General features: G+C 46.6%; 11 protein-coding genes across 13 annotated transcripts in view, besides 11 other annotated features; 7 read left to right on the top strand and 4 right to left on the bottom strand.

Moving 5' to 3' along the window:
- Positions 1-117: 117 nt before the first annotated feature.
- On the bottom strand, positions 118-2,102 carry TSTA_111420 (anthranilate synthase component I, putative; the record flags this gene model as incomplete). Its single annotated transcript, XM_002481247.1, has 4 exons — positions 1,823-2,102; positions 1,618-1,766; positions 1,491-1,564; positions 118-1,442 (listed from the first exon to the last, which is right to left on the bottom strand). The coding sequence occupies exons 1-4, from the start codon at positions 1,832-1,834 to the stop codon at positions 118-120; spliced, it is 1,560 nt and encodes a 519-aa protein (XP_002481292.1). The 5' UTR covers positions 1,835-2,102.
- Positions 2,103-3,128: 1,026 nt separating this feature from the next.
- TSTA_111410 (oxidoreductase, 2OG-Fe(II) oxygenase family, putative) lies at positions 3,129-4,474 on the bottom strand. Its single transcript, XM_002481246.1, has 3 exons — positions 3,982-4,474; positions 3,891-3,921; positions 3,129-3,844 (listed from the first exon to the last, which is right to left on the bottom strand). Exons 1-3 carry the CDS (start codon positions 4,278-4,280, stop codon positions 3,350-3,352), a joined length of 825 nt encoding a protein of 274 aa, XP_002481291.1. The 5' UTR covers positions 4,281-4,474; the 3' UTR covers positions 3,129-3,349.
- An 819-nt stretch (positions 4,475-5,293) lies between these two features.
- Positions 5,294-8,676, top strand: TSTA_111400 (NRPS-like enzyme, putative; the record flags this gene model as incomplete). The annotated part of the gene is made up of 2 exons (XM_002481245.1): positions 5,294-8,113; positions 8,181-8,676. 2 exons carry the CDS (start codon positions 5,294-5,296, stop codon positions 8,262-8,264), a joined length of 2,904 nt encoding a protein of 967 aa, XP_002481290.1. The 3' UTR covers positions 8,265-8,676.
- A 90-nt stretch (positions 8,677-8,766) lies between these two features.
- TSTA_111390 (carboxylesterase, putative) lies at positions 8,767-11,055 on the bottom strand. Of its 2 annotated transcripts, XM_002481243.1 has the most exons (5): positions 10,654-11,055; positions 10,300-10,591; positions 10,039-10,230; positions 9,784-9,988; positions 8,767-9,721 (listed from the first exon to the last, which is right to left on the bottom strand). In XM_002481243.1, the coding sequence occupies exons 1-5, from the start codon at positions 10,938-10,940 to the stop codon at positions 8,988-8,990; spliced, it is 1,710 nt and encodes a 569-aa protein (XP_002481288.1). In that variant the 5' UTR covers positions 10,941-11,055; the 3' UTR covers positions 8,767-8,987. The 2 variants fall into 2 exon arrangements, with proteins under 2 accessions (XP_002481288.1, XP_002481289.1); XM_002481244.1 differs by lacking the exon at positions 10,654-11,055 and having other exon boundaries at positions 10,300-10,627.
- A 1,333-nt stretch (positions 11,056-12,388) lies between these two features.
- On the top strand, positions 12,389-13,510 carry TSTA_111380 (alcohol dehydrogenase, putative; the record flags this gene model as incomplete). The annotated part of the gene is made up of 2 exons (XM_002481242.1): positions 12,389-13,386; positions 13,474-13,510. The coding sequence occupies 2 exons, from the start codon at positions 12,389-12,391 to the stop codon at positions 13,508-13,510; spliced, it is 1,035 nt and encodes a 344-aa protein (XP_002481287.1).
- A 300-nt stretch (positions 13,511-13,810) lies between these two features.
- TSTA_111370 (anthranilate synthase component II, putative) lies at positions 13,811-14,810 on the top strand. Of its 2 annotated transcripts, none has more exons than XM_002481240.1 (2): positions 13,811-14,455; positions 14,513-14,810. In XM_002481240.1, the coding sequence occupies exons 1-2, from the start codon at positions 13,894-13,896 to the stop codon at positions 14,620-14,622; spliced, it is 672 nt and encodes a 223-aa protein (XP_002481285.1). In that variant the 5' UTR covers positions 13,811-13,893; the 3' UTR covers positions 14,623-14,810. The 2 variants fall into 2 exon arrangements, with proteins under 2 accessions (XP_002481285.1, XP_002481286.1); XM_002481241.1 differs by having other exon boundaries at positions 14,508-14,810.
- Positions 14,811-16,320: 1,510 nt separating this feature from the next.
- TSTA_111360 (uncharacterized protein) lies at positions 16,321-17,393 on the top strand (the record flags this gene model as incomplete). Its single annotated transcript, XM_002481239.1, has 2 exons — positions 16,321-16,360; positions 16,402-17,393. 2 exons carry the CDS (start codon positions 16,321-16,323, stop codon positions 17,391-17,393), a joined length of 1,032 nt encoding a protein of 343 aa, XP_002481284.1.
- Positions 16,335-17,348: a mobile genetic element.
- Positions 17,394-17,616: 223 nt separating the features above from the next.
- Positions 17,617-17,670: a sequence feature (GA-rich).
- Positions 17,671-17,933: 263 nt separating this feature from the next.
- Positions 17,934-17,962: a microsatellite.
- A 443-nt stretch (positions 17,963-18,405) lies between these two features.
- Positions 18,406-18,497: a sequence feature (G-rich).
- Positions 18,498-19,590: 1,093 nt separating this feature from the next.
- Positions 19,591-20,130: a mobile genetic element.
- Positions 20,131-20,165: 35 nt separating this feature from the next.
- Positions 20,166-22,625: a mobile genetic element.
- On the top strand, positions 20,784-21,182 carry TSTA_111350 (uncharacterized protein; the record flags this gene model as incomplete). The annotated part of the gene is made up of 2 exons (XM_002481238.1): positions 20,784-20,897; positions 20,940-21,182. The coding sequence occupies 2 exons, from the start codon at positions 20,784-20,786 to the stop codon at positions 21,180-21,182; spliced, it is 357 nt and encodes a 118-aa protein (XP_002481283.1).
- Positions 21,780-22,592, top strand: TSTA_111340 (uncharacterized protein; the record flags this gene model as incomplete). Its single annotated transcript, XM_002481237.1, has 2 exons — positions 21,780-22,087; positions 22,424-22,592. The coding sequence occupies 2 exons, from the start codon at positions 21,780-21,782 to the stop codon at positions 22,590-22,592; spliced, it is 477 nt and encodes a 158-aa protein (XP_002481282.1).
- A 119-nt stretch (positions 22,626-22,744) lies between the features above and the next one.
- Positions 22,745-23,131: a mobile genetic element.
- Positions 23,132-23,606: 475 nt separating this feature from the next.
- Positions 23,607-23,629: a microsatellite.
- Positions 23,630-23,839: 210 nt separating this feature from the next.
- TSTA_111330 (uncharacterized protein) lies at positions 23,840-24,994 on the top strand (the record flags this gene model as incomplete). The annotated part of the gene is made up of 3 exons (XM_002481236.1): positions 23,840-23,887; positions 24,112-24,713; positions 24,919-24,994. The coding sequence occupies 3 exons, from the start codon at positions 23,840-23,842 to the stop codon at positions 24,992-24,994; spliced, it is 726 nt and encodes a 241-aa protein (XP_002481281.1).
- Positions 23,867-24,094: a mobile genetic element.
- Positions 24,091-25,377: a mobile genetic element.
- A 473-nt stretch (positions 25,378-25,850) lies between these two features.
- The window catches only part of TSTA_111320 (pogo transposable element, putative), a gene marked incomplete at both ends in the record, with an annotated part of 1,832 nt that continues 1,227 nt past the window's right edge, over positions 25,851-26,455 (bottom strand). The window contains one exon of the mRNA XM_002481235.1: positions 25,851-26,450. Coding sequence (XP_002481280.1) covers positions 25,851-26,450 — 600 coding nt within the window. The remainder of the gene's footprint in view (positions 26,451-26,455) is intronic.
- Positions 25,986-26,453: a mobile genetic element.

The raw sequence follows: 26,455 nt of genomic DNA, 5'->3' as shown, positions 1-26,455 counted from the left end.
CAGTACTAGTGCGGGGACGCCCATTTAAATACCTATTTTGACTGAAGTCGTATTTTGGAGAACATTGAATCACTTTTTTTTGACCAACAATCTACTATTTACATCTATATTTAGATTCTACTTGGCAGCCGCAGCCTCCTTTTCTAACAGCAGGTATTTTTTCTCGGCGCCCTTGATGCATGCAATATTGGCACCCAGTTTGTTCAAAGTCTCCACGTACTCGTCATACTCGTCAGAATCAAGGACGATACCGCCGCCAGCCTGCAGATAGGCAACGCCGTCTTTTAGAACCATCGTGCGCAAGGCAATGCAGGTATCCATGTCGCCTGTAATCTTGCTCGATCCGTCCTGGCTGGACCTGTCGTATCCAAAGTAGCCCACCGCACCAGCATACACACCGCGTTTCTCGCCTTCCAATTCACCGATGAGCTGCATAGCGCGCACCTTGGGAGCTCCAGAGACAGTTCCCGCAGGAAAAATGGACCGGAAGGCGTCAAATCGCGTCTTGTCCGGGCGAAGGACACCAGATACTTGAGAGACAAGATGCTGAACGTGCGAGAATCTCTCGACAACCATCAGTCTGTCGACCTGCGTGGTGATGGGATCGCACACTCGGTTCACATCATTTCGAGCCAGATCGACGAGCATGACGTGCTCAGCGCGGTCTTTCAAGCTGCCTCGTAGCTCGGCAGCCAGGGCTTCATCTTCCTCGGACGTCCTGCCTCGCTTGACGGTACCGGCAATTGGGTGGGTGATGATACGGCCGTTTTCATTCTTGACTAGCAGTTCCGGGCTCGCACCCACGAGCTGAAAGTCACCGCAATCAACAAAGAACAGATACGGCGAAGGGTTGACGGAACGGAGGTGTCGGAACAGGTTGAACGGGTGTATGGAGGTTGGGCGGGCCAGTCTTTGCGACGGCACGGCCTGAAAGATATCTCCGACCTTGATATGCTCTTTGAGTCTTGTCACATGGCTTTCGTAGCCTGCTTGGCCGATATTCGATTTATACTCTTGATTCTGAAGAATCGGGTCTTGCGGTGGGAGGGGGATATCTGGGTGTAGCAGGGTGTTGATTGCCTCTTGAATGGTCCCTTGGCCCTTTTGATATGCCTCCTCTAAGTTGGCACCACCATCCGTGATCGGGATATACGTGATGACCTTGATAATCTGGAAAAAGTGATCAAACGCAAAAGTGGTATCGAAGAGCATAAAGAGAGACTCAGGGATTCCGAGCACGTCCTTGAGTGGGCGAGCTGTCTTGGGCTCAAAGTACCGTGCACAGTCATATCCGACATATCCAATGGCACCGCCGGTCACAGCGGGGAGCTTCAGCCCTGGTATCGTTGCGCTGCGAACTTCAGACAGCTCTTTCTCGAGAATCGGGAGCGGGTCGCACTCAGGGCCATGGCCGAGGCCGGTCTTGATGACTTTTCTAGGGTCTTGGGGTTCAGTATGGGACTAACATCGAGGCAGAAAGGACCACATACCTGCGCCGAAAAAGCTGTATCGGCCTATTGTCTCAGTGGTTGCTGCACTCTCGTATAGAAACGACAGCTTCGACCTATCCCAAGCTATTCAGCAGAATCCAGCATCACAAAAATAGCATGTACACACTTTGCAGCAATCTTCAGATACGCAACAGTCGGAGTGATAAGGTCTGCGGGGATCGAGGCGGTCAGGGGAAGCACATTCGGCGGATACTGAGAATTTTGCGATTTGGCGACCACTTCCCTCGCAACGTCGAGGGACGGCTCTACATTTGCCTGAGGAGTTCAGAAAGAACTGCAATGATGAAGATGATGAGAGACAGAATACTCACAGGGTCCGGCATGCTGGGCGGAATTCGAGTTGGGTGCTTGGTATCAGTTTTCCTGAATGGAATGGCAGTGGGAGGGCGAAGCAGGTGTTGCCCGCGTCGGTCTCGGATGCGAGAGGGGAACAACCTGCAGAGAGGATGTAGCACAGCGATATTTCCAATTTTTTCCTTAGGGCAGTTCCCAGATCAGTAGCTTTCTGAGAGTGGACCTAGGAGCATTGTATTTTAAAGCTTATGCCTTCAGCAGTATTCTGTAAGTCGATACCAAGAACTGCAGTAGCACGCAGCTAGGAAAATGTAGCCTGAGTTGCCACTGTATCCTGTATTGTTATTTATAATATCCCGGTGGGCCGGATGAGCAGGCTTGAGCTGACCCATACGTAATGGGTTTGTAACGTCAACTACATGTCTGTAACCTTGTAGAAGCTACTGCAGAGCGGAGTAGTATGGTATAGATGCAACAAACCAAACTTGGTTTTCCATTTTAGTATACTACTATATCTTGTTCATAATATGATTTACATTATATATCCTATAATATTTACGTTAACTAACTCACGAGGCGGAGCAGACTCGAGTGCAAATTTGATCCACATGACTCTCCTGCATACACTGTCGACTTACTCTCTGTTCCGATACACTCCCTTATTTGAACGTTCTATCGTCGGGATAACTGCAACTGCCCCGATATACCCTTGGTATCCACTGCCATCTGTATAGATCATTGTGTGTGCGTTTCCCTTGAGGATTGAGTTGTGGGTTGACATAGCCTTCTCTCGCTCATCGATTATAATGTTGGGAGGCTCACGCCAATCACGGGGAGTAATGGGCTGTTAGAGGCAATAAGCTATAACAAGATAAACAGCAGGTTAGTAACTGTATTGGTATTGAATATATGTCATGATATGATTGATCAAAGCGAGTCATTTGATATAAATTCAACGATATCTATTCGTTGCGTGAAAATAGATTAACGGGGGATAAGAAAATTTCTAATACATTACATGTAATATTGTAATTGTCACGGATCGACTCAAAGGAGAAGGAAGAGAGGTTCCATGACACCGCGGAGATCTTTGGTTTATGAGTTTCACGTCTTGGTAATGGTTTCAGCTAGTGGCTTTGTTGTAGGCTTTCGTTAGGGATCTTTGTACGGATCTTGTAGGCACATCGGGGGTTCATGCCCTGGAGCAAGCCCTGTGCAGGTATAAACATAGGCCTGCTCCCCTGTTCATTAGTTTTCTATGCCATACATTCTGCTCTGATATCTTTGCTCTGTTATACCATACTCCCCTCCGTTACAGGAATATTCAAATGATGTCGTTAATTTGGATACAGTCTGCCATAGTAGTGCGAAATAAGTGCGCAGTAATTGACCATGTAAGTAAATAAAGAAGTAAGCTGACGGGCTAGGTGGAATTTAAGGGGAGTCTGAGAAAATTCCCCGCAATCCAAAAAGTGTCCGAGGAACTTAAATTCATATCGGTAAATAATAATCCCTCGACGTGTTGATAAGCTAAGTGCTGTTTCTTAAGACTCATAATTTGGCCTCAAAAAATAGGATACAAAGTATCGGTCCTCAAACCCGTCAATTGGTTGACTCACTCGATGGACTGGGGAATGCAGGCGACCGCCAGTCTGACCTTGTAGATGATTCCCGACATTGACTAAGACACAACCAGGCTTCGGGTCAATCCATAGCCATTCTTTCGTCTCCTTCGTCTGCATCTGACTAGCCCATTTCTCGCACCAGAGCAAGGTGATCGAACCGCTGTCGGTGTGGGTAGTATCGGGTGCATCAGCAGCAGATGCTTTGGTTGGATAAGATACGAACTTTATTTCTGAGTCGCTTTTTCCATCAGGGTGATGAGCATTGTCTATTTCACCAAGACCAAGGCTATCAGAGAAGCAGTGGAGGCAGGTACGGACTATGGTGTCGCAAATATTGGAAAATTCCAGCGTCGCTACAGCGTGTTCTGCAAAGGGGCTTGGCAGAGTCATACTGTCCTGCTCGTCTCGGGAGATCTAGCGGATATTAGCTACAGTGCGGCATAATCATAGATATGCTTACTCCGAATGATTCCATGCCTGCACGCTTGTAGCTGTTGATGTATGAGTATCTGTAGGTCTAGCAGTTATGATGAGTAGGGAAGCTAAAATACCCGTAATTGACATCCTCTCTAAATGCCTTCATCTTCTCGTCCAAAGGCTTGGTGAAGAATTCATGAGAGTTCAAGTAACAGATTCGGAGAAATTCCGAAATTTTCCCTGAGAGACTATCGTCAAAAGAGACATAGAAAAACCCCTGACTCTCAGCAGCTATCAAAAGTTTTGCTGTCTCAGCCGGGTCTTTTGCAGTGAGGCTTTCCAGCTTGATTACTTCGAGATCAGCAACATCTAAAGATCGCTCTCCCACGACCGTGGTCGATTTTGAGCGAGTCGAGGTCGTTCTATAGGCCATGATGAGCTGAAAATAAAGGGCAATATAAATTCAATAATGGTCAATAATGAGGGTGCGTGATATCAATCCAGTGATGGCCACTATATGTGAGAAAGCAATGGCGAGCTGTGCACCAAAATAATACGTTAATGTCCGCCTCCAAACATAGCGCGTAGGAAGAGTCTTAAAGACAACTGTACAGAGTATCCGGTATTGATTAGTAACCAGAGAGGGGCCAGTATTCTGATCACCGTAATAAAATGTTTTTATCCTCTACAGTCTGCACTTACTAACGGAGTCTTCACTCCGCGGGCCGCACCTTGCGAGGATTTCGCCATAGTGGGTCGTACATATACAATCTAATATTATTAGATTGTATTTTAATCGAAGCCTCTCCTGACAATTACACATGCAGATACAAGAATTCTGTTATATGTACAGCAAAACGGTCAGCGGGTACCCACAGACTACAATCCAGCTCAGGATGGGGGCGTAGCCCATGCACTACGCCCTTGATCCGTTGATCGACGGGCTTTATGGCATCAGCGTGTCCTTTGATTCTCACCAGATTGCCGCTTATCCCATCGTAGATACCCCCCAGCATGCAGATTCTTACTTTGATTAATCCAAACACACGCGCTAGAGCTAATCAGGTAATAAAGCCTGAATATCCTCTTGAAACTGAATTATCCACACGCTAAGTCGGAGGAGTTACTTTTGTCTATTCTGTTTTAGCAGTATTCCGTAAGTCGATACTAAAAACTGCAAAAGCACGCAGCTAGGAAAATGTAGCCTGAGTTGCCGCCACTATATCCTATAGTATTATTTGTGATATTCCGGTGAGTTAGGTAAGCAGGCTTGAGCTAGCCTGTATGTGATGGGCATATACCGTCAATTATACTTCCGTATGATTCCCCGTATTTGATTACTGTCGTTTCTTCTAGTATCTCGTACCTTTGACATTAGCAGTCATTATCCCCCCTTAATCGTGTCTTTGGAGAATACTCAAAAGTAAATCGCGATCATCTTCCACCATGATGGCCCCGAGCGAACTACATGGAAGCACCCTTCCAGAGTTACCTACAACTCTCTACGAGGCGTTCTATCAAAACGTCGTGAAATTCCCCAATGCTGTCGCTCTCATCAGCACCCAGCAGCCCTCTACTCTGTACGGCATCCCAAGCACGTCCATCGACAGCGCAAAGCATGGGGCGGACTACCTACGATGGACTTATCAGGACCTCAATCACGCTATACAACGACTTGTCACTGGTTTACAAACAAAGGGATTGAAGAGAGGTGACCCTTTGGTTATGTTCATGCCGAATACTGCCGAATACGTTATTGCTACCTGGGCTGCGTACGAAATGGGCTGTACCTATGTTCCGATCAACCCTAAGGGTCTATCCAATGCCCGAGAGATGCGGCATATGTTGAAAATCGTGACGGGACAGTGTCAGTCAGACTTTATGGGCATTATTGCCGGAAAGTCTGATATGTGTGCACGCATCGAAGAGTTGACGTCCGAGCAGGACTGCATGAGAATTCTGGTCGAAGGGGAGATGGACGGGTGGACACCGTTTAAGGAGGTGATGTCGGATCCTGCTCCTGATCTCCAGCAAAGCATATGTAGAGATCACGACTCAGAATTTTCTGATCGGACAATTTTCTTCACTAGTGGAACGACATCTCTCCCTAAAGGCTGTCTTGTACCATCTGCGTATGGCTTTTCCGCCGCCTTACGCTGGCGCGAAAGCAGTGTCCCTATGCTGCCTGGAGACCGGGCATTATTTACATTGCCAAATAACCACGGGTTTGGCTGGCTTTGTATTATAGGTCCCTTTCTTAACGCGGCCACAGTCGTGCTCCCGGGGCCAAGCTTCGTTCCAGAGGCTGTGGAGAAGGCCATCAGGGAGGAGCAAGTGAGCCACGCTGGACTGGTGCCAACCATGCTGCATGCTCTAAGCAATGTATCGCTTGCATCCGGGAAGCTCAATTCACTTAGGCGGATTGTAATGGGGGGCTCCCCACCGACTGAAGAGGTCATCAAGATTTGCCTTGATACCTTGGGTGCGTCGGGGGTTGAAAATCTCTACGGTATGACCGAGGGCGTCCTTGTTTCTTCTGATGTCGTGAGCCATGCCAGCGATATAATCAAAGGCAGAGATGTTTCTATTGGCACTCCACTCCCTGGCATGGCTGTTCGTGTATGCGCCAAGGACAGTAATGCATCAACTGGGACTGGGGAGGCTGGCGAGATTCACTTCTCAGGCCCAACTTTGATCAAAGGATATATTGGAGGAATCGATAGTAACTTCTATAACGGAGAGGATGGCCGCCTGTGGTTCCGTAGTGGTGATAAAGCCTTCATTGGTAACGACGGTCGTCTCTACTTGATTGGTAGATACAAAGATACCATTATCCGTGGAGGCGAGAATATTGAACCATCAGCCATCGAGGCTGTCCTGGGTCAAATCCCCGACATCAACGTCCTTCAGCCTCAAATTGTGCGCGCACCGGACAATATTGCCGGCGAAGTTCCTGTTGCTGTGGTGAACCAGAAACTCGATGATTACACGGCAGATAGACTTAAGGATATTATCTTGGCACGGATGGGGAATCTTTATGTTCCGGCAGATGTAATACCGATACAGGCATTGGGACATGAAAAATATCCAACGACTATGGCAGGGAAAGTCCAGAAGACCAAGCTGGAGGATCTGGTCAGGACATACTGGGAACGCCAGGATACGCAGGGCGGGCACAGTATTGATGGACCCATTTCAGGACCTCAAGTCATGCGGTCATTAGGCATGGCGATCGAAAAGGCGATGGGACACCCGATTGACCTCTCTACTGGGATGATTGAGCTAGGGATCGACTCGATTCGGTCTATCGCAATTCTCAAGCGTGTTCAGGTAGAAACAGGAGTGTCATTGCCGTCATCTCTGTTTTTCACCCAGGCAACAGTCGGTGCAATCTTTCAACAAATCAGTTCGATTCCAGATACGGCAGGCTTTCTTGATTTTACACCTGTCATGAAAGACGCGCCTGAGGATCGATGCTTTTCGGTCCTGCTTCAGGGAACTCCCAGAGCGGGTGTTCCCTCCCTCTTTCTCACACCTCCAGGCTCCGGAAATGCCTTCGTGTACAGAACATTACCTAAATTTTCAAATGACTGTGCGGTCTACAGCTTTGGCTCACCATTCCTCATGACCAAATCGGAATCTTCTTGGACGATAGAAGAGACTGCCACCATCTACGCAAACACCATTCAAAGTATTGATCCGGATGGCCCGTACATGCTATGCGGATGGTCCATGGGGACAGCTACTGCATATGAAACTGCATACCAGCTCCACGAACAAGGAAAGCGAGTTCTGGGGATAATTATGCTAGACTTGGCATTACCTCGACCACCTCCTAAGATCCCGGAGGCAACTGTCGAGCTGTTTGAAATGATGGGCGTCTTCCCCCCAATCCGTCGTGAAGGCAAACCTGACGTGGAGATTCCCGCATTTCGGAAAAAGCATCGAGTCGCAGCTTACTATGCCAAAATGAAATATGCACCTCGTCCCTTTAACAACTCAGGAAACACGAGTCGACCGCGGATCTTCGTCATCTGGGCTGGGCATGGTGACCATGACAGGATGGCAGCCATGGTCCTCGAAGCAATGAAACTTGCGAAGAACGAGGGGCCAGGGACAAGGCTGAAAATTAGCAATGACTGGCTTACTGTTCCGCGTGAGTCTTTCGATGCTGGTGGCTGGGACGAAATGGTTGGACCGGAGAATGTCGAGTGGGCCATTGTTGAAGACGCAGATCATGATACACTCATAGAGTCAGAAAAATTGGTAAGCCACACATGACTGAACCGTTGCCTATACTCTCAAACTTGATATACTTACTAAAAATTGATAGGTGGTTTTGACTAAGGATTTGATGGAAAAGGCAATGGATAAATGGTTGCGGCAAGTGGACCTTAAGCCCAACAGTTCAGTTTGAGACACTTCCGTGTCAGCAGGCAGTTCAGGATAAGTAACAAGTTCAAATGTTAAAAGGCTGGTCAAGTCCCGGTGATGCCTCTGGAAAAAAATGAAGACTGCACTTACAGTTGAGGCAAATGAGAGTACCTCCCGGTGGTTTTATACTTCAATTCTGGTATTCATGTTCAGTAGTCAATAGCCAGAAAACTATTCGAACGTCTCACGTTGTCTCAATTTCGGAATAACCGAGGATATCATTATCAATTACGCTGCCCGAAGGGACATTAGAGCACAAAATGCTGAGCTGAGCCTTGACCCGATTTTTGCTTTCTTCCCCCCCCTTTCACGAAAGTGAGTAGAAAACCTAGTCACTACATACTGTACGTACAGCAGTGAGTGTCTCATGGTAATATAATCTTTTCCCACAATCGAAATCTGGATTCCGGTCATTAGCTCTTTATATCTACTTTCATGCTTAGATAATGATCAGACATATCTAATATAATACATACATTTCAGTGCTGGTCATATTGTTATTATAGAAGGGCATATCAATATTATTCCAAGTCATCTCATTTTAAGATATAGTCTTTAATTCTTAAGTGATTACACCTTTTTGCCATACTAGATTCCATAGAAATAGTCTCATTATCAGAGCGGTGAAAGGAAGAAAACCGCTTGTCGTAGGCAGAGAAATCGATGCACCATTTGACAACGGAGGTATTTACGCTGCTGGTGGAGCTTAACCAAGAGTCGGGCTGCTCAGAGTTGTTGTCGAGTTGCTCCCTGCCAGGATGGCGTGGACTTGAGACCACAGATCACACCCAGTGTAATCAACTGTGCCGGCCACTGCCGAGTCTCCAAAGATCATTCCCGAAGTCGTGAGATTCTTTTCTGTCGTGTGAAATCGCGGCCAAGTGAGGCCCGCGGTTGACGGATCGGCATGTTCAGCCATTGACGTCCACAGGCTTCTCATCTGCTGGCTGAGGTACTTTTCGGACTGAGTGAACGTGCAGTTCCCATTGGGGAGATCGAAGTTGTTCATGTTTCCAAAGACAAATGGGATTTCGGCAGTGTGTGTGGCACTGAAAAGGGAGACGTATTTTTGAGGGATGGTATCTATCCATGTGCAAGTTGAGTTGTGGGTGAATTCGTAGGTCCATGCAGGGATATTGTTATGCGTAGCTTGCGCTGCACCATAGTATGCTGGGCACTTGTACGTCGAATCGGTGATGACGGTGGCCATGGCCACAATAACGGCAGCCTCGGTTTTGTTCATGCCCAAGGCAGATAACTCGCCAAGGAGCGGTGAGTCGCCGATAGTAGACTCGAACAAAGAAAGAGGGTAGTGTTTTTCAACAAGAGAAGCGGCCTGCCCAAAGTCCTTACGCAAGAACTCCTCGTATGCCGCTAGCGATGGAATATTTCCGCTCGAGTTGGCCCAGTCGATAGAATAAATGATACCATCGTTTCTAGCTTTGGGTGACTATTAGCTACTGTGTGTCCAGAAAGGGATATTGCTAATGGTGAAGACGTACTGAATCCAAAAACTGCCGGGACTTTTACTCCGCTAGTGTAAGGGTCCTCAGGGACGATGTTGCCATCTGCGTAGGGGTAGAAGGAATGTGTTATGGGACCGAGGATCCCGAGAAGGCCCCAGTAGCCAACTCCTTGAGACAGGAAGTCATCGTCATCATACGCCTTGGTAAGCTCATCAGCAGTTTTGAACTTCAGGCAAGCTTTCTGTACAGGTCAGCACGCTCAGTCGAGTATTCCCAAATCGGCACACTCACGTCCGTAAGACTGCAGTTCAGAGCCTGCGCATATGACGCTCCAATCTTTTGTGTAGTCGCGTTAGTGATGAGACCCCTACCACCACCTGATTCCGAGATAACACTGTTGAAGAGGGAAGGAGCTTGAGGGAGAGATGCAATGACGTATGCATTCTCAGCACCGGCTGATTGGCCGAACAGAAGCACTTGATTCTGTATATCAAGTCGATTGTCAGCTCTATATTCTTATACATGAATTCGCATCAGAGTAGTGTAACATACAGGGTCACCACCAAAGGAAGCAATGTTGCTTTGAACCCATTCTAGCCCAAGAATCAGATCCTGGATTCCCTGGTTACCTTGGATCCCGGCACTGCTGAGTGCCATGAAACCAAGGGGGCCTACTCTGTAGTTTATTGTGACAAGGATTGAATCGCCATCGGGAGAGTTGCAGCCGTCGTATAAAGAATCCGATATAGATCCTTCTGTATTTGAACCACCGAATATCCAAACTTTGACTGGCAGTCCCGAGTCCTTAGTCACGTTTCCTGGTGCCCAGATGTCCAGGTAAAGACTGAAAAAGGATTAAACCCTGAAGAAACATGTAGAATGATGAAAGTTAGCGACTTGGCTTACCAGTCTTCCGATGTGGATAGTTCTGGGGTATAGTCGTGTGTGAACTGAATGCATGTGATTGCTGATGTAGTTGCATTCAGCCCTTCTTCCGGGAATTTCCCATTGTAGGGCTTCGGGGGCTCGAAACGTAGGTCTCCAACTGGTGGTTCGGCAAAGGGGATTCCTTTGAAAAAGACTGTATCTTCAGCACTCTCACAGCGTCCACCGTTAATTTTCCCTGCACTGATCGAGACGGAGGTTGCTGCAGCCGCAAATGCTGGCAAAATAGTGGAAATAAACAACTTCATAGTTCATGTAAAGCTCAAACACGGACAGCACCTTAGTAAAAGCTAGCAATAGATCTTCGAATGTTCCACGAGCATTCAACGTTTATGACTACATACATATACCGTCTCTAGGCCTGACTCATATGTGTTGCCTGAAACTTGGTAACGTAAAAAATCCCGTGCAATTCCCTAACATTCGCTACAATTCCAACAGTAATCCTAATCTGAGTCAGACTCACCGCAACTCGAACTTCTAGCAACATAGTATCCAAACTCTACCCACCCGAACCAAAGCGGGACGATTACGCAATTTCTCAATATAGCGTACTTAGTGATCCGCCGACACTATAATCGACTTTACATCAGCAACGCGGCGCCCTACTATAGTCATCACTGAAATCCAATTCTGCTGTCTACTAAAGTCTAAGACTTAATGATACTTCTTGTGCACACCAAAAGTGGGGTCCACAGTTATACCATTCCGGACACTAAAGCCTAGTATGTAACTTAATATTTTAGCTTAATACTGTTAATTTCATGTAATAGTAATACATGTATCCAGAAAAGAAATTAACATGGCGTGTTATGACTGCGGGAAAAGAGGCTACGCTACGGATTGTCGATCACAACAAGGATCCGAATTCGGACGTTACTTTTGGTGTGGGGTGGGCCAAGAAATGTACGGAGTAGGCGGAATCCGAACCTATTGTAGTCTCTAGGAAACAATGTTTTACTACGTATGTATATCTCGCTAGACTTTGGTTATGACGAGGTCGAGTGAGCGATTTATGAACGAATCCGGCCGGATACTTACCTAGCTGAACAGGCAATGCAGCATAGCTTACTGGCACTCCATATATTTGAGATGTAGTATAGCTTTTTGTATATTACTACCTTGGGGGCGGCACGATTGATGAGAAGGTGCCCAGGCCAATATCTTCGTATTGGGTAGCTATCGACGAAAGTACGAAGCCTGGAGGGGAAAGTAGAGGACTAAGAGCAAGCTAGCCATATGAGACTCCAAACACGTCAGCTCGTAACTACCATGCTCCGAATATCCCCGTCTCATACTGCGTAGCTAGATACAAAGATTCTTTTCATGCATGACCCGTAAACAAAGGTGTTGACGGAGGTTTCCGTGACAAGGCCCTAAAGCGCATACGACTGCCACAATTTATAATAATTACTTATTAGTTTTGAGTAACTTGATGTCGGCGCATAGAATTATATGGTTGTAGTCGAGATGCCTCGCTCCAGCGCACACGATCACGTGGCCTCACGTGATCTCATTTGGGATAGAGGTCTTTAGACCACGTACGTACGTATATTCATGTACATTATTATAGTCTCATCCACCTTTACGTGCACCATTCACTCACTGCATCTGTTCTTAGTCTATTAAGAAATAACCAAGGCTGTTCTCAATATTTTCACCTTAAGCACACCTTTGGCGAAAAATCCCTCCCACAATGCAGGCCGTTCGTCTTCATCCTGCTCCTGCCTCGTCGCGTGCATACTCCCCTTCAAACCCAGCTCCGTCTTCTGCATTACATCTTGACAAAGATCTGCCTATCCCTAAGCTGTCAAAACCAGGAGAGCTTTTAGTCCGTGTCAGGGCCACAACAGTGGTTCGAGACATGTTGACATGGCCGGAGACGTATGCCCATGATTACCCCATTCTCGGAAACGACTTGTCTGGAGTTATCATTGAAACTTTCTCCCAGCAAAGCTCGTTCAAGCCTGGTGACGAAATTTTTGGAATGACTGATGGTGATCGGCCTTGTACATGGGCAGAATACTGTATTGTTATGGAGGATGAAGTAGCCTTGAAACCAAAAGGTCTAGCCTGGGATGCTGCAGCCGCAATGCCCCTCAGTGCCATGACTGCCTACGAGGCATTATATGATCATGCAGGCATATCTGTTCCTGTACTAGGGGATATTTCTAAACCAGGTGGCCGTCGTTCTCTGACATCTGAGCACAAACAACGCCTATTGATCACCGGTGCCGCCGGAGCGGTAGGAATCTACCTGGTCCAACTGGCGTCTATATCCGATGTGTACACTGTGGCTGCAACAAGCTCAAACGCTCGCAATAAAGAGTTCCTGCAGACTCTCGGTGCCGATGAGACGGTGGAGTACAATGCTCTGCTGAGCGGGAACAAAAAGAGCTTCGATGTTATTATTGATACAGTTGGAGGGAGTACTCTATCAGGGTGTTGGGAAAATATTAAAGAAGGCGGCTCGATCATCTCAGTGGATTCTGCAAGTTACGACTTTGTCGCTGATCATCAGAAGCGCTCTTTAAGCAAGGAAGGAATCAATGCGTTGTTTTTCATCGTGAAGGGTGGCAGAAGGGTTTTAGGATTCCTAGCCCAGCTTGCAGAAATGGATATGCTGCGCCCTTTTGTATTACAAACGTATCCTCTTTCGGAGGTGCGACAAGCATATGACCACGCCAACGGGAGGTATTCTGGTCGAGGAAAAGTCATTCTCACAATAAACTAGGTGATAACTAGGTGATTGAATTGGGAAAAGCGCTTGAATCACTGGAGACTCTTAGGTCGGGTAGACGTAGGCTTTCCTATTTAAGAGGTTGCCATATTCACGGCCTAAACATCATATTGGCTTCTTTTTTCTCTCTTTTTTTTTTTTGGAAAATAGAAACATGATTTTATCTGAAGAGTAGAATTTGATGACGGCCTTAGCGCCGATCAAATGCTGGGGAATTACCAAGTAGTATCGGCTCAAAAGAGGATGTTTTATATTATACCATGGTTATTCTAATGGTAACATACGGTGGGGTATAAAATGTCACCCATTCGCCCCTCCGCACTCCGCCGACTCACTTTTAGCCCGCCGGCCACGTCTGCTCATTGATTTCTCCTTTTCAACCAGCCGGCGAGAGTAAAATCATTTTGGATAGCTCACAAGACCGAAAATTTTTCGCGGTAAGAACGTCGCTGTAAGACATCATGGAGAATGGCCTAGTCGACTACCCCCCGCAGAATTCGACAAAGATCGAAAAACTCGGCTCTGCATCTAATGTCATTCTCATCGACAACTACGATTCCTTCACTTGGAATATCTATCAATACCTGGCCCTCGAAGGTGCTTCAGTCACGGTCTACCGCAATGACCAGATCACGCTGGAGGGGCTGATTGCCAAGAAGCCCACACAGTTGGTAATCAGTCCTGGCCCTGGCCATCCGGACACCGATGCAGGAATTAGCAAAGCAGCAATTAAGGAATTCAGTGGGAAAATACCCGTCTTTGGGGTTTGCATGGGCCATCAATGCATGATTTCTGTGTTTGGTGGCAAGGTTGATGTGGCGGGTGAGATCTTACATGGGAAAACCTCGGTATTGAAGCATGATGGAAAGGGCGTGTATGATGGGCTGCCGGCTTCATTAGATGTTGCTAGATACCATTCCCTTGCAGGCACACATCCTACGCTTCCCGACTCGCTCGAAGTGTCGTCTTCGACCAATCTGGAGCAAGACGCAAAGCCCATCATCATGGGATGCAGGCACAAAGGTGGGCTACTCGGCCCTTCTTGTTTTGAGAGAGATCGGGACTAATATAGCAGTGCAGAGTTCACAACCGAGGGAGTGCAGTTTCACCCAGAAAGCATCCTTACCAAACATGGACGAACGATGTTTCGCAATTTCCTTAAACTGAGCGGTGGCACCTGGAAATCCTAACGATGACCGCCAGCCGCGGTCTCACGCACTTGAATAACTATAAATTGCTATTGATTTGTTCTAGTTTTGGGCCGAATTTGATTACTTGGTAGATATCATCAACAATAAAGCCTTGCACAGAAGTCGATAGACCTCTTTCAGGCTGACAAGCTCATCCGTAGTGATCTAATCCAACCGAATTAAAGGGCAAACAGCGTACTTTCGTATAAGTGATGTGATCCGTTGGAGATCGCGTAGTGCGTCGAAAAAAAAGTACTGAGGTTAGTGTGCACGTAGATAAGTACGCATATGGTGAGAAAAAATTGGCTAGAGGAAGTCAATGACATTGTTCGCAGACACGTTCTTCAATACGGATTCAACGTTCCTAGACGGCCTAGGTAAGTTGATCACAGCAGTACTCTACAACCGGGCTACAGAGTACTCAATAGAATGCCTATTCTGCAAACAAGCCCACAACAAGTAAGACCAGGCTGTGGAGCAAGATGCCCACAATTTCCAGGATATTTAGCTTTCTCAATTCACAGGGGGCTTCCTTCATCGACAGCGACAGTACCGATTTTTCTATCGCGAGATACAGCCAATATCTCGCTCCCAAGAACATCCCTAAAGACAAAGGACAGCAGCAATCAGACTCGGCCCAGATAATTATACGCTCCATCAGATTAGTGGACCCAGTAACATCTACCGGCTACATTCGATTCCACATTGTCAACGCGACAACACGGTTTCTCCTCCATCTGCAGAACCTGCACAGATTACGCGTTTACTTTGACAATACCTGCAATGTTGTTGTCGGCCGGAGACCAACACGCTGATGACACCAATCGTAAGTCGATTTAGCCACACATATGAGGCTACCTCTACGAATCGCTCTTGCTACGTCATTCGACTCAAACCCATGTTTTTTTACCGAGACTGAACTGGGCCATTTGCACCGTCGATTTGAAAATTCATCCGTTGAGAAGGTCCGTCGAGTCCTCGAAAGAGGAGGTCATCACGTGGGGGAAGAAGCGCTTAAGTTGATAAAGGGGGTATGAGACCACTTCCAGAGACACGACAATCCTCCCGACGCTTCAGATTCAACCTACAGGACGACGTCAATATGAATCAGGGACTTCATCGTCGATGTCATGTTTATCGATAGGAAACCAGTCCTGCATATCGACAAAGGCACCCATTTGCAACCAGCTCATTGGCTGAAAGATATATGGACAAGGACATTGTAGTGCTCCGCAGTATGGATCGACAGGCACCAAGGTACGTGATGTAACGCACTCAACACTCGCAATACCCCATCGAGGACGACCACCTCCCGCCCGCAGGGCCATGCGGATTGTTTGGGATAGATGGAAAAACGTGTACGGTCGAGCTTCCTAGCGGTCCAACCGAGTTCCCCTCAACTGTTGTCAAACTCTATACAAAGGACAAGAAACCGCGGGATGAGAGCGCTCAACTATACGACGAGAAAGAATCGTCAGATCCGTACCTACGCAAGACCTACCATCGAACCCCACTCAGGGACCTATTGGCGAGGCACGAGAGCCACGACCTCAGCGCGAACGATGCCGTCCCGCCCACTACCAGGAAAGTTTCTGCTTGCAGGACTTGACATATATTCCACTGTGGTCTAAATTCATTTCAACTGGAAGGAGATGGATGGATCACCTACTTGGACCGGAGCGAGGTATCTTCAAGATAATGAGCGTCAGTGACCACCAATATCTGTCCTTTACCGAGAGTCTGGATTCTCTCCACCAGAAATTGAACTAGATCGAATAGCCCTCCTTGCAACTATCCGCCTACAGCGTCTGGACCCTTACCACCCACTTCGAAGACGCGCAGAACAGGTTGCCAGTAATGGCCAACAAACCAGCCGATTTGCCCGCCGTATACTGGCCCTCCCCAACTCTGAGCAGATAAACCCTCTCCAATACGCTCCCTGGCACCCTCGCGAGTCTCGTGAGAATGCCCAAGCTCGAATAGGAGCTCCCATGGGACGCACTAAGGGACAGGCAGCGGCTGATTTCATGGTTTTTCAACGCACCATCCCTAGCTCTAATATTATAATCTTTTCAGATGGATCTAGGCTGGTAGACGGACATGCAGGGGGTGGCTATATTGGATTTCAAGTACACCATCAGTTCCTCCACTCCTCACTCTCATATGGATATGGGAAAGAGGTCTTCAACGCAGAAGCAGAAGCTGCCTTAGCTGGTGCTCAAGCAGCAATAGCATACCCAACAGCTCAATTTGCTACCAACTTATGGATCTGCCTTGACAACCTGGAAGTTGCCACGCGCCTCCTATCTCCCTCTACAGGATCCTCTCAAGAGGTCTTTGAATCCTTCCGCACCCTTGCAGCCGCCTGGCCACTACGCGAGAGGGTGTATCTCTTTAGCGAGGCATATGAAGATTTGGATGGAGAGAGGGAAGCAGAGACAGCTCCCTCTATAGCAGTGAGATCAGCCGCTTTATTCTCAGGGATTTTGGTGTGTCTGGGGACCCATCGGATTTGGATTGATCCATTTTTGGTATGTGGAAGCAAGACTCAAGCCCTTTCCACTACTCAGACACAGTGGCAGATTATAGCGCCACAGACATACCAAGACCTAGAAATAACTATATCTCCTAAGCGCCCTGAAGAGCTTCCGCTTAACCGACTTGATCTTGGCCGCATCATCGCGGCCCGTACCGGTCATGGAGACTTTGTAAACTATCATAAATGCTTTAATCATGATGATGCTTATCTACTATGTTGGTGCGGAGCATGAAAAGTATCTCTGCACTTCTTCTTCTGTCATATAGCTAAGAGACGAGCCCCTCATCCTCCTGGGCCCTCTTCTAAGGTCATCTCCTTTCTTTTAGGCACTGCAAAAGGAGCACAAAAACTAGCCACATGGCTAGCAGAAACCCGTTTCTTTGAGAACATCTGTCCTCGCCAACCTCTCCTTAGCACCTAGCTAAGTCAGCCCTACTTCCCCCTTATATCTCTCTTTTCCTTCTCTCTTTCTTTCCTTCTTTCTATCTTTCCTTCTTCCCCTCCTTCTTCTGAAACGTACTGCTTAATTGCGATGGTGGTAGAATTATGGGTCATGGTGCGTAGGTGGATCATTGCAGCTGGCAAATACCCAAAACCCACTCAAAGTGGACCTCCCTGTAAGACCACGGCAGCTATGGAAACACGCCAAAGAGTCTCTTATTTGTACATAAATCTGATAGGACCTGAAACCCGAGGCTTACCCCTCGGCGGCCTATGTCCCAATAGGGATCGGTGGGAAGCGTGCGAGTCACGAACCACGGCCGTTAAATATACACACACACACACACACACACACACACAGAGAGAGATTGTACACACAGAGATTGTACACACAGAGATTGTACACACAGAGATTGTACACACAGAGATTGTATTCAATTGTTTGAGTAGAATTGCGCTGTCAGACGCTCTATTCCTGCCTATATTTTTCCTCTTTCTTCCGCTCCCAGCCCCAGGCTACAAGGCCCAGACGCGCTAAAACGCGTTCCGCAACGCCATGGCACGGAGTCGCTCTGAACCTGACAAGTGATCTCTACAAACCGCTTTGCAAGAGACAACCACTGCTGCTACCACCAGAGCAGCTAAGGGTCAGAAAATCTTTAGCCCAATAGCTGCTTTTCTCGACAAACACCGCAACCAGTTGGCTAGCCTCAGCCCTCATCTACAAAGAGCTCTCGCTACTCTAAGCGATAATCTAGCTACCATGGCTCAACACTATTTTAATGCCTATATAAGTAATATCACTTCTACTCCCTCTACCTCTTCTCCTGCCCCAGCCCCCTCCCCTACCCCTAGTCCCCTTCCCCCTACTCCTCCCCCCTCTTGTCCTCCCTCCGGCCTTGCACAGTCCTCCTACGCAACAATTACTAAACCCACCCTAGCTAAGCTAGCTACTGCTGCACAACAAATAAAGCCATCTATAAAAAAGCCTATATCTAATGCGAAACAATCTCTCCCTGACCACCATCTCTTCATGCGTCTCCCACCTAACCACGCGGCTAGAAAGATGGATGCTTACGCCATCTTCTCTAGCCTTCAGTCCTAACTAGGCACAAACAGTAATGCTCTAAAAGAAGTACAGATGATAAAGACTGGCTTTGCCCTCTGTCCTGCATCTAAGGAGGCCCTTTCAACCCTTAAGGCCCAGAAAGAAGTCATATCTACCTACTTTGGTGACTGCCAAATCGAATAGAGCTCACACTAGATCTCATACAGAGTCACAAATCTACCAAGAAAGATTGACCAAATTATCAATGGCTAGTACTCTATAATCCTAGTCAACCCAACAATACTATCTACTGAAATCGCCAAGTAAACAGGATATAGACCTATATCCATCAGTAAGACCACCGCTAGTGCTACTAACGCCAACTCACTATCTTTGAGCTAGTTTGTCAACTTCTCTAAAGACACTAAGACCTCTCTCCCAACTCAGCTCTGCATCTTTAGCACTATTACCAATGCTTACTTCCTTACTAGGATTCAGCAGACTTCTCTGACTGCCCACTCCGCCCTAAAGCAGGCACCTCTCGCACTAAAACCCAACAAGCAGAAATCCGCAAATCATACACTATCAATCTAGTAAAGGCTCGTACAGAACAAGGCTGCTCCTCGGAGTCATCTACAACTACATAAGAATAGTCCATGGTTATAGATACGCTATCTATACAAAACCAGGTCATCTCATCTTTCCGCCTAACCACTCCCCCACCTCTAGCGCTCTCTCAGGAACCTCCAGTCACAGCCAGCGCTATACACTTTGCAATCCCTAAACCATAAAACTGGTTCAACTCACTTCTCGAAGAACGACTATGATCTATTAGCGGTCCACTCGGAAAGAACCCCTTACAATACTTCAATTAAATGTTAGATGGGGTGCTAATCCCCACACTATTACCCTCTCACTCGCATTCACTAATAACATCGACGTCCTACTTATACAGGAACTATATATATTTACTAATCTAAGCTGGAAAATCACCAAGAGACACTCTTTATATAAATGTTTCTCTCCGACAGACAGCTGGACAGTAACTGGACGGCCTTGTGTTCTTACTTATGTCTGGAAAAATACCAGCCTACAAGCATCCCAGCTATGCCCTATCATTAAGGATCCAGTAATCCTATCTGACCTACTTTTTCTGTAAATTTCCTCCTTAACTGGATAATCAATCCTCACCATTAATGCCTACAATGCCCCAGCTGGCTCCACAAGAGCTGGAAAAGCCATAGAGACCCTTATATCCCTGCCAGAGACGTTATTCTCATAACCTACCCTTCTTACTAGAGACTTCAACCTTCTACATATTAGATGGCAACCCTCACTAACCTACCAGCCCACCATATCAGCGGACCCTTTTATTGAATAGTTAGACCACCTAGGACTTATTCTCACATCAGAAATAGACTACCTAACCCACGCAAGAGGTAATGTTCTAGACCTCGCCTTTACTACCAGTTCTTTAGCCTGAGCAGACTACACACTAGCACCACCCCCTATCTAGACTTAACCTCTAATTATACACCACTGCTAACCACTATCCCATAGGACCAAAGACACACACTACCTACCCAAAAAATAAGATTCAATACACTCGATTAACCCCTCTTTCTATCTCTCCTTTCTACCAACCTCTTACAGATCCAACCGCTGGACTCCTCGAAGGACGATCTAGAGTCACTAGCTCAAGGCCTGACCTCAGCAATACACAGTGCGTACAAAGGCTCTGCCAAGAGGTCCCTCCCCTATAGAAATGGACAACCATAGTGGAACCTAGAATGCAAAGAAACACTATAGGCGTATCAATTAGAACTATTACCTAAAGATGAGTTTCGCAGAATAATCAGAAAAGCACAAAGATAGTTCTGGCGCAATAAGCTAGTAACTACAGCACAAACGAAAGAGGTCTTCGATATCAGCAAATGGCACAAATCAAGGGGTTCATACCGAAGCCCTCCTCTTAAAGACCCTTTACGGCTGAATGATCCACCTGCAGTCTCTATTCAGGAGAAGCGAGATCTACTAGTTCGCAACCTTCTTCAAAATACAACAGAGGCAGGGGATATTTCGCTAGAATGCCTAGCTGTCCCTACCGCTACCCTTCCGTTCCCTAAGATTATCATGGCACAAGTGGAAAAGTCTATCTTAAAGGCTGGAAACACTGCTCCAGGCGAAGACAAACTCCAAACTAACATCCTAAAGATAGCCTGGCCACTGATCAAGGACAAGATCTTAGTCCTATTCTAAGGCTGTCTGCGATTAGGATATCACCTAAAGTACTTTAGACACGCGATTCTCACTATTCTGCAAAAGCCTAGTAAGGAAGACTGGACTAACTCTAGATCCTATAGGCCTATCACTCTCCTCTTAGTCCTAGGAAAGGGCCTTGAACATCTAGTGGCACAGAACATGGCCTGGATAGCAATCCACTACAAGGTCCTAGCAAGCCAACAATTTGGAGCCCTCCCTCTAAGATCAGCAATCAATCTAACCACATGTCTAACACACGACATAGAATAAGCCCTGAACCAAGGGAAAACAGCTTCTCTACTAACCTTTGATGTGGAAGGTATATTCAATAATGTCCCTCTAGGGAGACTCACCTACCGGCTTCAGACACAAGAATGGCTAAACAATCTGATACTCTGGATTGTCTCTTTCATGATGAAAAGAACTATATAGATCTGATTTGATAATAAACTTGGCCCCCATACAGATATATTATATGGCCTTCCCCAAGGCTCCCCTATCTCCCCTATTCTCTTTATGCTCTACATTGCACCACTCTTTCACATGGGCAACCCTAGAACTAGATTTGGATACGCGGATGATAGAGCAACTCTAGCAATCTCCCCATCCCTCATAACTAACTGCTAGACGCTAAGCAAATCTCTATAGGAGGCAATTAAATGGAGCACTGCTGAAGGAATCACTTTCACACTAAATAAATACAAACTCATGTATTTCTCCTGATATCGAGCAGACCAAGACCCTATAATAACCCCCCCAGTCTCAATAGGCTCAGTCATAGTCATCAAAGCAACCGACCGCCTATACCTACACTGGCTAGGGATCCTCTTCGACAAAAAGCTCTCCTTCCACTAGCATATTCAAGAAATGACATCCAAAGCGCTCACTATAGCCAGTGCCCTCCGCTCGCTAGGAAATATGGTCCATGGAATGAGGCCACACCTTCTCCAACAGGCCATATTGGCCTGTATCCTCCGTAAAGCCTACTTCGGCGCAGAGACGTGGTGGCCAGGCCGCACCCATCCTCGTTCCCGCCCTCAGGCAGACACTCTCCCAATCTCAAACCTAGTAAACAAACATCTAATGGATCTATCTACTGTCATTCTAATAGGGGCAAGGGCGGTTCTGCCTGTTTTCCACACTACCCAGGTACCTGTCCTACACCGAGAGTCAGGGTTTTACCCTTCTAAGATTAAGCTAGATTAAATTACCCTTACTGCATCCACACGCCTAAGCCACCTAGACCTATATTACCCTCTTCGAAGACAAGCCAGAGCCATAGCCCAAATAGGCCACCCAACCAGCCGCTTTGCACGCTGAGTGCTCGCACTCCCTAACATGAGAAAGATCAACCCACTGCTACATCCACCCTGGAGTACAAAAGAAGCCAGAGAAGCAACCTTAATATGGGTTAGCGCTCTATCAGGCCTCATAAGAGAAGAAGCAGCGGACAACTTCCAAATATTCCTACAATCCATCCTAGATAATGACATCATAATCTACTCAGATAGATCTAAATTAGAAAATGGCCAAGCAGGTGGTAGCTATATTGGTTTCCAAGCTGGCTCCCAATTCTTGCGTAGCTTAATACCCCTTCAGCCCAACAAAGAAGTCTTCGACGCAGAAGCAGAAGCAGCTCTTGCTAGATTGAAAGCTGCAATAACACACTCAACAGCCTAACATACACTGAATCTTTGGATATGCCTTGACAATCCTTAAGATCGCTATCCAACTCCTCTTCTTACCCACAGGCTCCTCCCAAACTATCTTCAAGTCATTCAATATACTCGCGCTACCTGCCATCAAGAAGGAGACTCTCTAAATTGAGGGCAGCAGTCCGAATTCGCTGGGTGCCTAGACATGCGAATATCCCTGGAAATAAAGCAGCAGACTGCGCCACTAAAGAGAGCGCGGAGAGAACCATCCCTACCTCTCATTCATAGTCATATATAGCACTTAAGCAACATACTAGATTACAAGCTGCCTCAAGAGCACAGACGTATTGGCAGACAGCGGCCCTGCAGGCCTATCAAGACCTTGAAATCACCACCTTCTTAAGACATCCAGCTGAACTCCAGCTTCCCCACCATATCTTAGGACGAATCCTCGCAGCACGCACAAAGCACGGAGACTTCGCAGACTACTATGAATGGTTTAACCGCATAGATGCCCACCTCTTATGCTAATGTGGTGCGAGAAAGTCCCTAATCCACTTTATCTTCTACTAGATTGTAAAAAGGAAAGCTCCTAGATTTCCTGGATACCCTTTAGAAGTTATTCCTTTCCTCCTAGGCACCCTAAAGGGTGCCATCAGACTAGCCAAATAGCTTACGGAGACCCAATTCTTTAAGGACATCTGCCCTTGACACCCCCCTCTTAGGACATAAGCTAAGAGACTTATAACTAATTACTTCCTTTGTTTTCATTGTCTTTCCTTTTCCCTCTTTAAAGCTGCATTAGTGTTAAACATGTTAGATTCGGTCACAGGGAGTAGGTAGACTACTGCAGCTGGCAGCAACATTCTCCCTCTACATGTAGAGGTTATCTATCTGACCACAGCAGCCATGTAAGTGCGCCAAAGAGTCATACCCTGTATATAATTCTTGACACCCAGGGCTTACCCCCTGGCGGCCTTTGTCCCACTAGGGAATGGGTAGGCAGTGATTCATCACGGCCTACGGCCGTAAAATAATGACACACACACACACACACACACATCCAGTGTTGTTGTCAATATTTTTATTATCAATGCCGTCAATCAATATTGACAATTGATAAGGGGAATATTGATTGACTACCCGTCGCTTCATCTCCCCCCACCCTATTCGGACTGGGGGTCGGCCCGGGCTCAACGCGCACATGGGCTCAACGCTCAAAATATTCAAATTCTCAAGCCATCGTTTACAATCGTCCAAAACACCGCAAAAATGGCACCTAAGGAATACAAAAAAGAGGAAGAGCAAATTGCAAAGGCTGTCAGCGCGTATCAAAGTGGTCAAAATCAAAATATCTCGAAATTAGCGCGTGAATTTGGGGTCTCTCGCCATAGACTGTCCCGACGCGTCAAGGGGATACCCTCTCGCTCCAAAAGGGCACCTACGAACCGCCTATTATCGCTAGATCAAGAAAAAGCGCTTTTCCTATGGATTGAGTATCTAGATAACATAGGAGCACCTCCAACAAACAACAAATTGAGCAGAGTGCCGATTTTTTGCTTCGTAAAGATTTTACCGGTCCCGGAGAGCCTCGCGGCGTTGGTAAAACCTGGGTTGATCGATTCCTTACTCGCTTGCCAGAGGGTTATCAAAGAATCAAGCAAAAACCGCAGGAAGTTGATAGAACAGGAGCCGAGCATTATGGCGAGATTGAGTGCTGGTTTATCGACTTAAAACTCGTGATGCAAGAGCTTCATATTACACCCAAAAATCTATGGAACTTTGACGAGACCGGATTCATTGTCGGACAAGGAAAAAACGAATCAGTGGTCACAAAGTACCCAAAAACAGCAAAAAGAGTTTCCTCTTTGTCTTCTCGAGAATCTCTTACCGTCGTTGAGAGTATAAATGCCGAAGGGAGAGTCATTCCACCGTTAATTATCCCAAAAGGCGAAAAACATATGGAGGAATGGTATCGACATATACAGGATCCGGAGTGGCTTATTGCTCCTGCTTCAAATGGATTTATCACGGATGAGATCGCATTTGAATGGCTTCAACATTTTCAGCACTATACAAAGCCAGAATATACGTTCGAATGGCGATTATTAATTATGGATAATCATACAACCCATCTCACTATACAGTTCGTTCAATACTGTGAAATTTATCGCATTCGATTATTCAGATTTCCACCTCATTCCACGCATCTATTACAACCACTCGATGGAGTGCCTTTTCAGCAATATAAGCACGTTCATGGAAGAGTGGTAAATCAAGTTGCTCGGCTCGGAGGCTTCGATTTCAACAAAAATGACTTTTTTGAGGAATTACGGGATATTCGAATTCAGACCTTTACTCCGCGAATTATTCGCCACGGTTGGAAAGATCGAGGGATTTGGCCATATAATCCTGATATCGTATTGAGCAAATTGCCTCACCCAGATGAGGCAATTATTGATGATGGGAATACATTAAAAATTTATGGCGAGATCGATGACACTATTCCCAGCTCACCAACAACGAAATCAATTTCTCCACCATCAACGGTCACTGCGCTTCGTCGATATATCAATAAGATAGAGAAATCAATCGAGGGTATAAAGGATATTTTGGAGGAATCAAAACCTGGCCTCGTACGGCGTATAAAAGTCGTGAATTCAAGCAGCCTCGCCATGGCGGGATTAGGTGAGCTTCACCGTGAGGATTTTGCAAGGCTGCGCGACACAGCAAAACGCAAAAATAACAAAAAAACCAAGCGTCAGGTAAAAGCCTCAGGCGCACTCTATGTAAAAGATGCGAATCGCCTCATAAAACGCCGCCATAATGGGGATTTATTGAGGATTCATAAACAACACGTACTTGGGGTGCCGGAGGCGGAGGATGCTGAGGCTCCAAGAGAGCCTCAAAACTTGGGTTTTTTCATTGATTCTACGGGTAATAGGTAAATCATATATGTATTTCTCATGTGCCTAGATTTTTTATATAATTTACATGGCGTTGGTGGATTTATAAGCATTAATTTGAAGAATTTGAATATTTTGAGCGTTGAGCCCATGTGCGCGTTGAGCCCGGGCCGAACCCCAGTCCGAATAGGGTGGGGGGAGGTGAAGCGACGGGTAATTCCCCTTGATTAGGTTTAGCTTACCTAATCCTCGACACCATAACGTAATCGGTAAGCGAACCGGCCATGTAAGCGAACCGGCCACCTCTCCGGAAAATAACTCTCTATATTGATTTCAAATCCCAATTTCTCAACCATATACAAATTATATACAAAAATTTAATTACTAGTACGATTAGGACATTGGTTAATCCTGTGCCCTTCAACGTTACAGCCACTGCAGCGAAATTGGCGGCGTACGACTGCTTGAGAAGTTGGGAGCTCCGGCTCAGCTGGAGCAGTAGTAACAGCTTGAGATGCTTCAACCTGACCTTGTACGAGCACTTGAGCTTCCTCTCTAGTAATCCCTTGCTCAATAGATATCTGTTTATTAGATCTTTTGCGCTTTTGCTTCTCTTTTTCATGCGCAGCTCGTAAATCACGGTTTTCTTTCCGTACGAGTAAAGCATCATTCGCTAGTATTTCGTAGGCTTTTGACAACCGTATAACTGCCTGATTGATTTCTTCATTCTGATTCAGGCTTCCTGTACGCTCATTTATACGCTTATTGATTGTAGTTGACTGGCGTACAAATTGGCGTATATTTTGAGGTGTTTGTAAGCAGGATGATGCTGTATTGCTTGATCGACTTGGAGGGGGGGTTGGAGTCTTCAATTGAATATTAAGATGTTGAAGAACTCGATCTGGATTGAAAGGCACTAATCCGGTGGCTGTGAAGCTATTCCGAATAGTTTGAGCTTTATATGCCACTGTACGAGCCTGTG

This window comes from Talaromyces stipitatus, genomic scaffold, assembly GCF_000003125.1.
Source record: "Talaromyces stipitatus ATCC 10500 scf_1105507295555 genomic scaffold, whole genome shotgun sequence".
In the NCBI taxonomy this organism is placed as follows: Eukaryota; Fungi; Ascomycota; class Eurotiomycetes; order Eurotiales; family Trichocomaceae; genus Talaromyces; species Talaromyces stipitatus.
Note: the sequence above shows the minus strand (reverse complement) of the source record. Positions and strands in the feature narration are given on the sequence as shown.

What these genes read in the sequence shown, in the direction of transcription:
- TSTA_111390 (XM_002481243.1), bottom strand. Translation starts at nt 10,940, where the DNA reads ATGAAGTTGTTTATTTCCACTATTTTGCCAGCATTTGCGGCTGCAGCA. An exon ending in CTTCCTTTGGTGGTGACCCT is followed by an intron (nt 10,231 to 10,299) that starts GTATGTTACACT and finishes CTTGATATACAG; the next exon opens with AATCAAGTGCTTCTGTTCGG. An exon ending in TGAACTGCAGTCTTACGGAC is followed by an intron (nt 9,989 to 10,038) that starts GTGAGTGTGCCG and finishes TGACCTGTACAG; the next exon opens with AAAGCTTGCCTGAAGTTCAA.
- TSTA_111410 (XM_002481246.1), bottom strand. Translation starts at nt 4,280, where the DNA reads ATGGCCTATAGAACGACCTCGACTCGCTCAAAATCGACCACGGTCGTG. An exon ending in AGAGAGGATGTCAATTACGG is followed by an intron (nt 3,922 to 3,981) that starts GTATTTTAGCTT and finishes ATACATCAACAG; the next exon opens with CTACAAGCGTGCAGGCATGG. An exon ending in CAGGCATGGAATCATTCGGA is followed by an intron (nt 3,845 to 3,890) that starts GTAAGCATATCT and finishes AATATCCGCTAG; the next exon opens with ATCTCCCGAGACGAGCAGGA.
- TSTA_111370 (XM_002481240.1), top strand. Translation starts at nt 13,894, where the DNA reads ATGGAGAATGGCCTAGTCGACTACCCCCCGCAGAATTCGACAAAGATC. An exon ending in CATGGGATGCAGGCACAAAG is followed by an intron (nt 14,456 to 14,512) that starts GTGGGCTACTCG and finishes ATAGCAGTGCAG; the next exon opens with AGTTCACAACCGAGGGAGTG.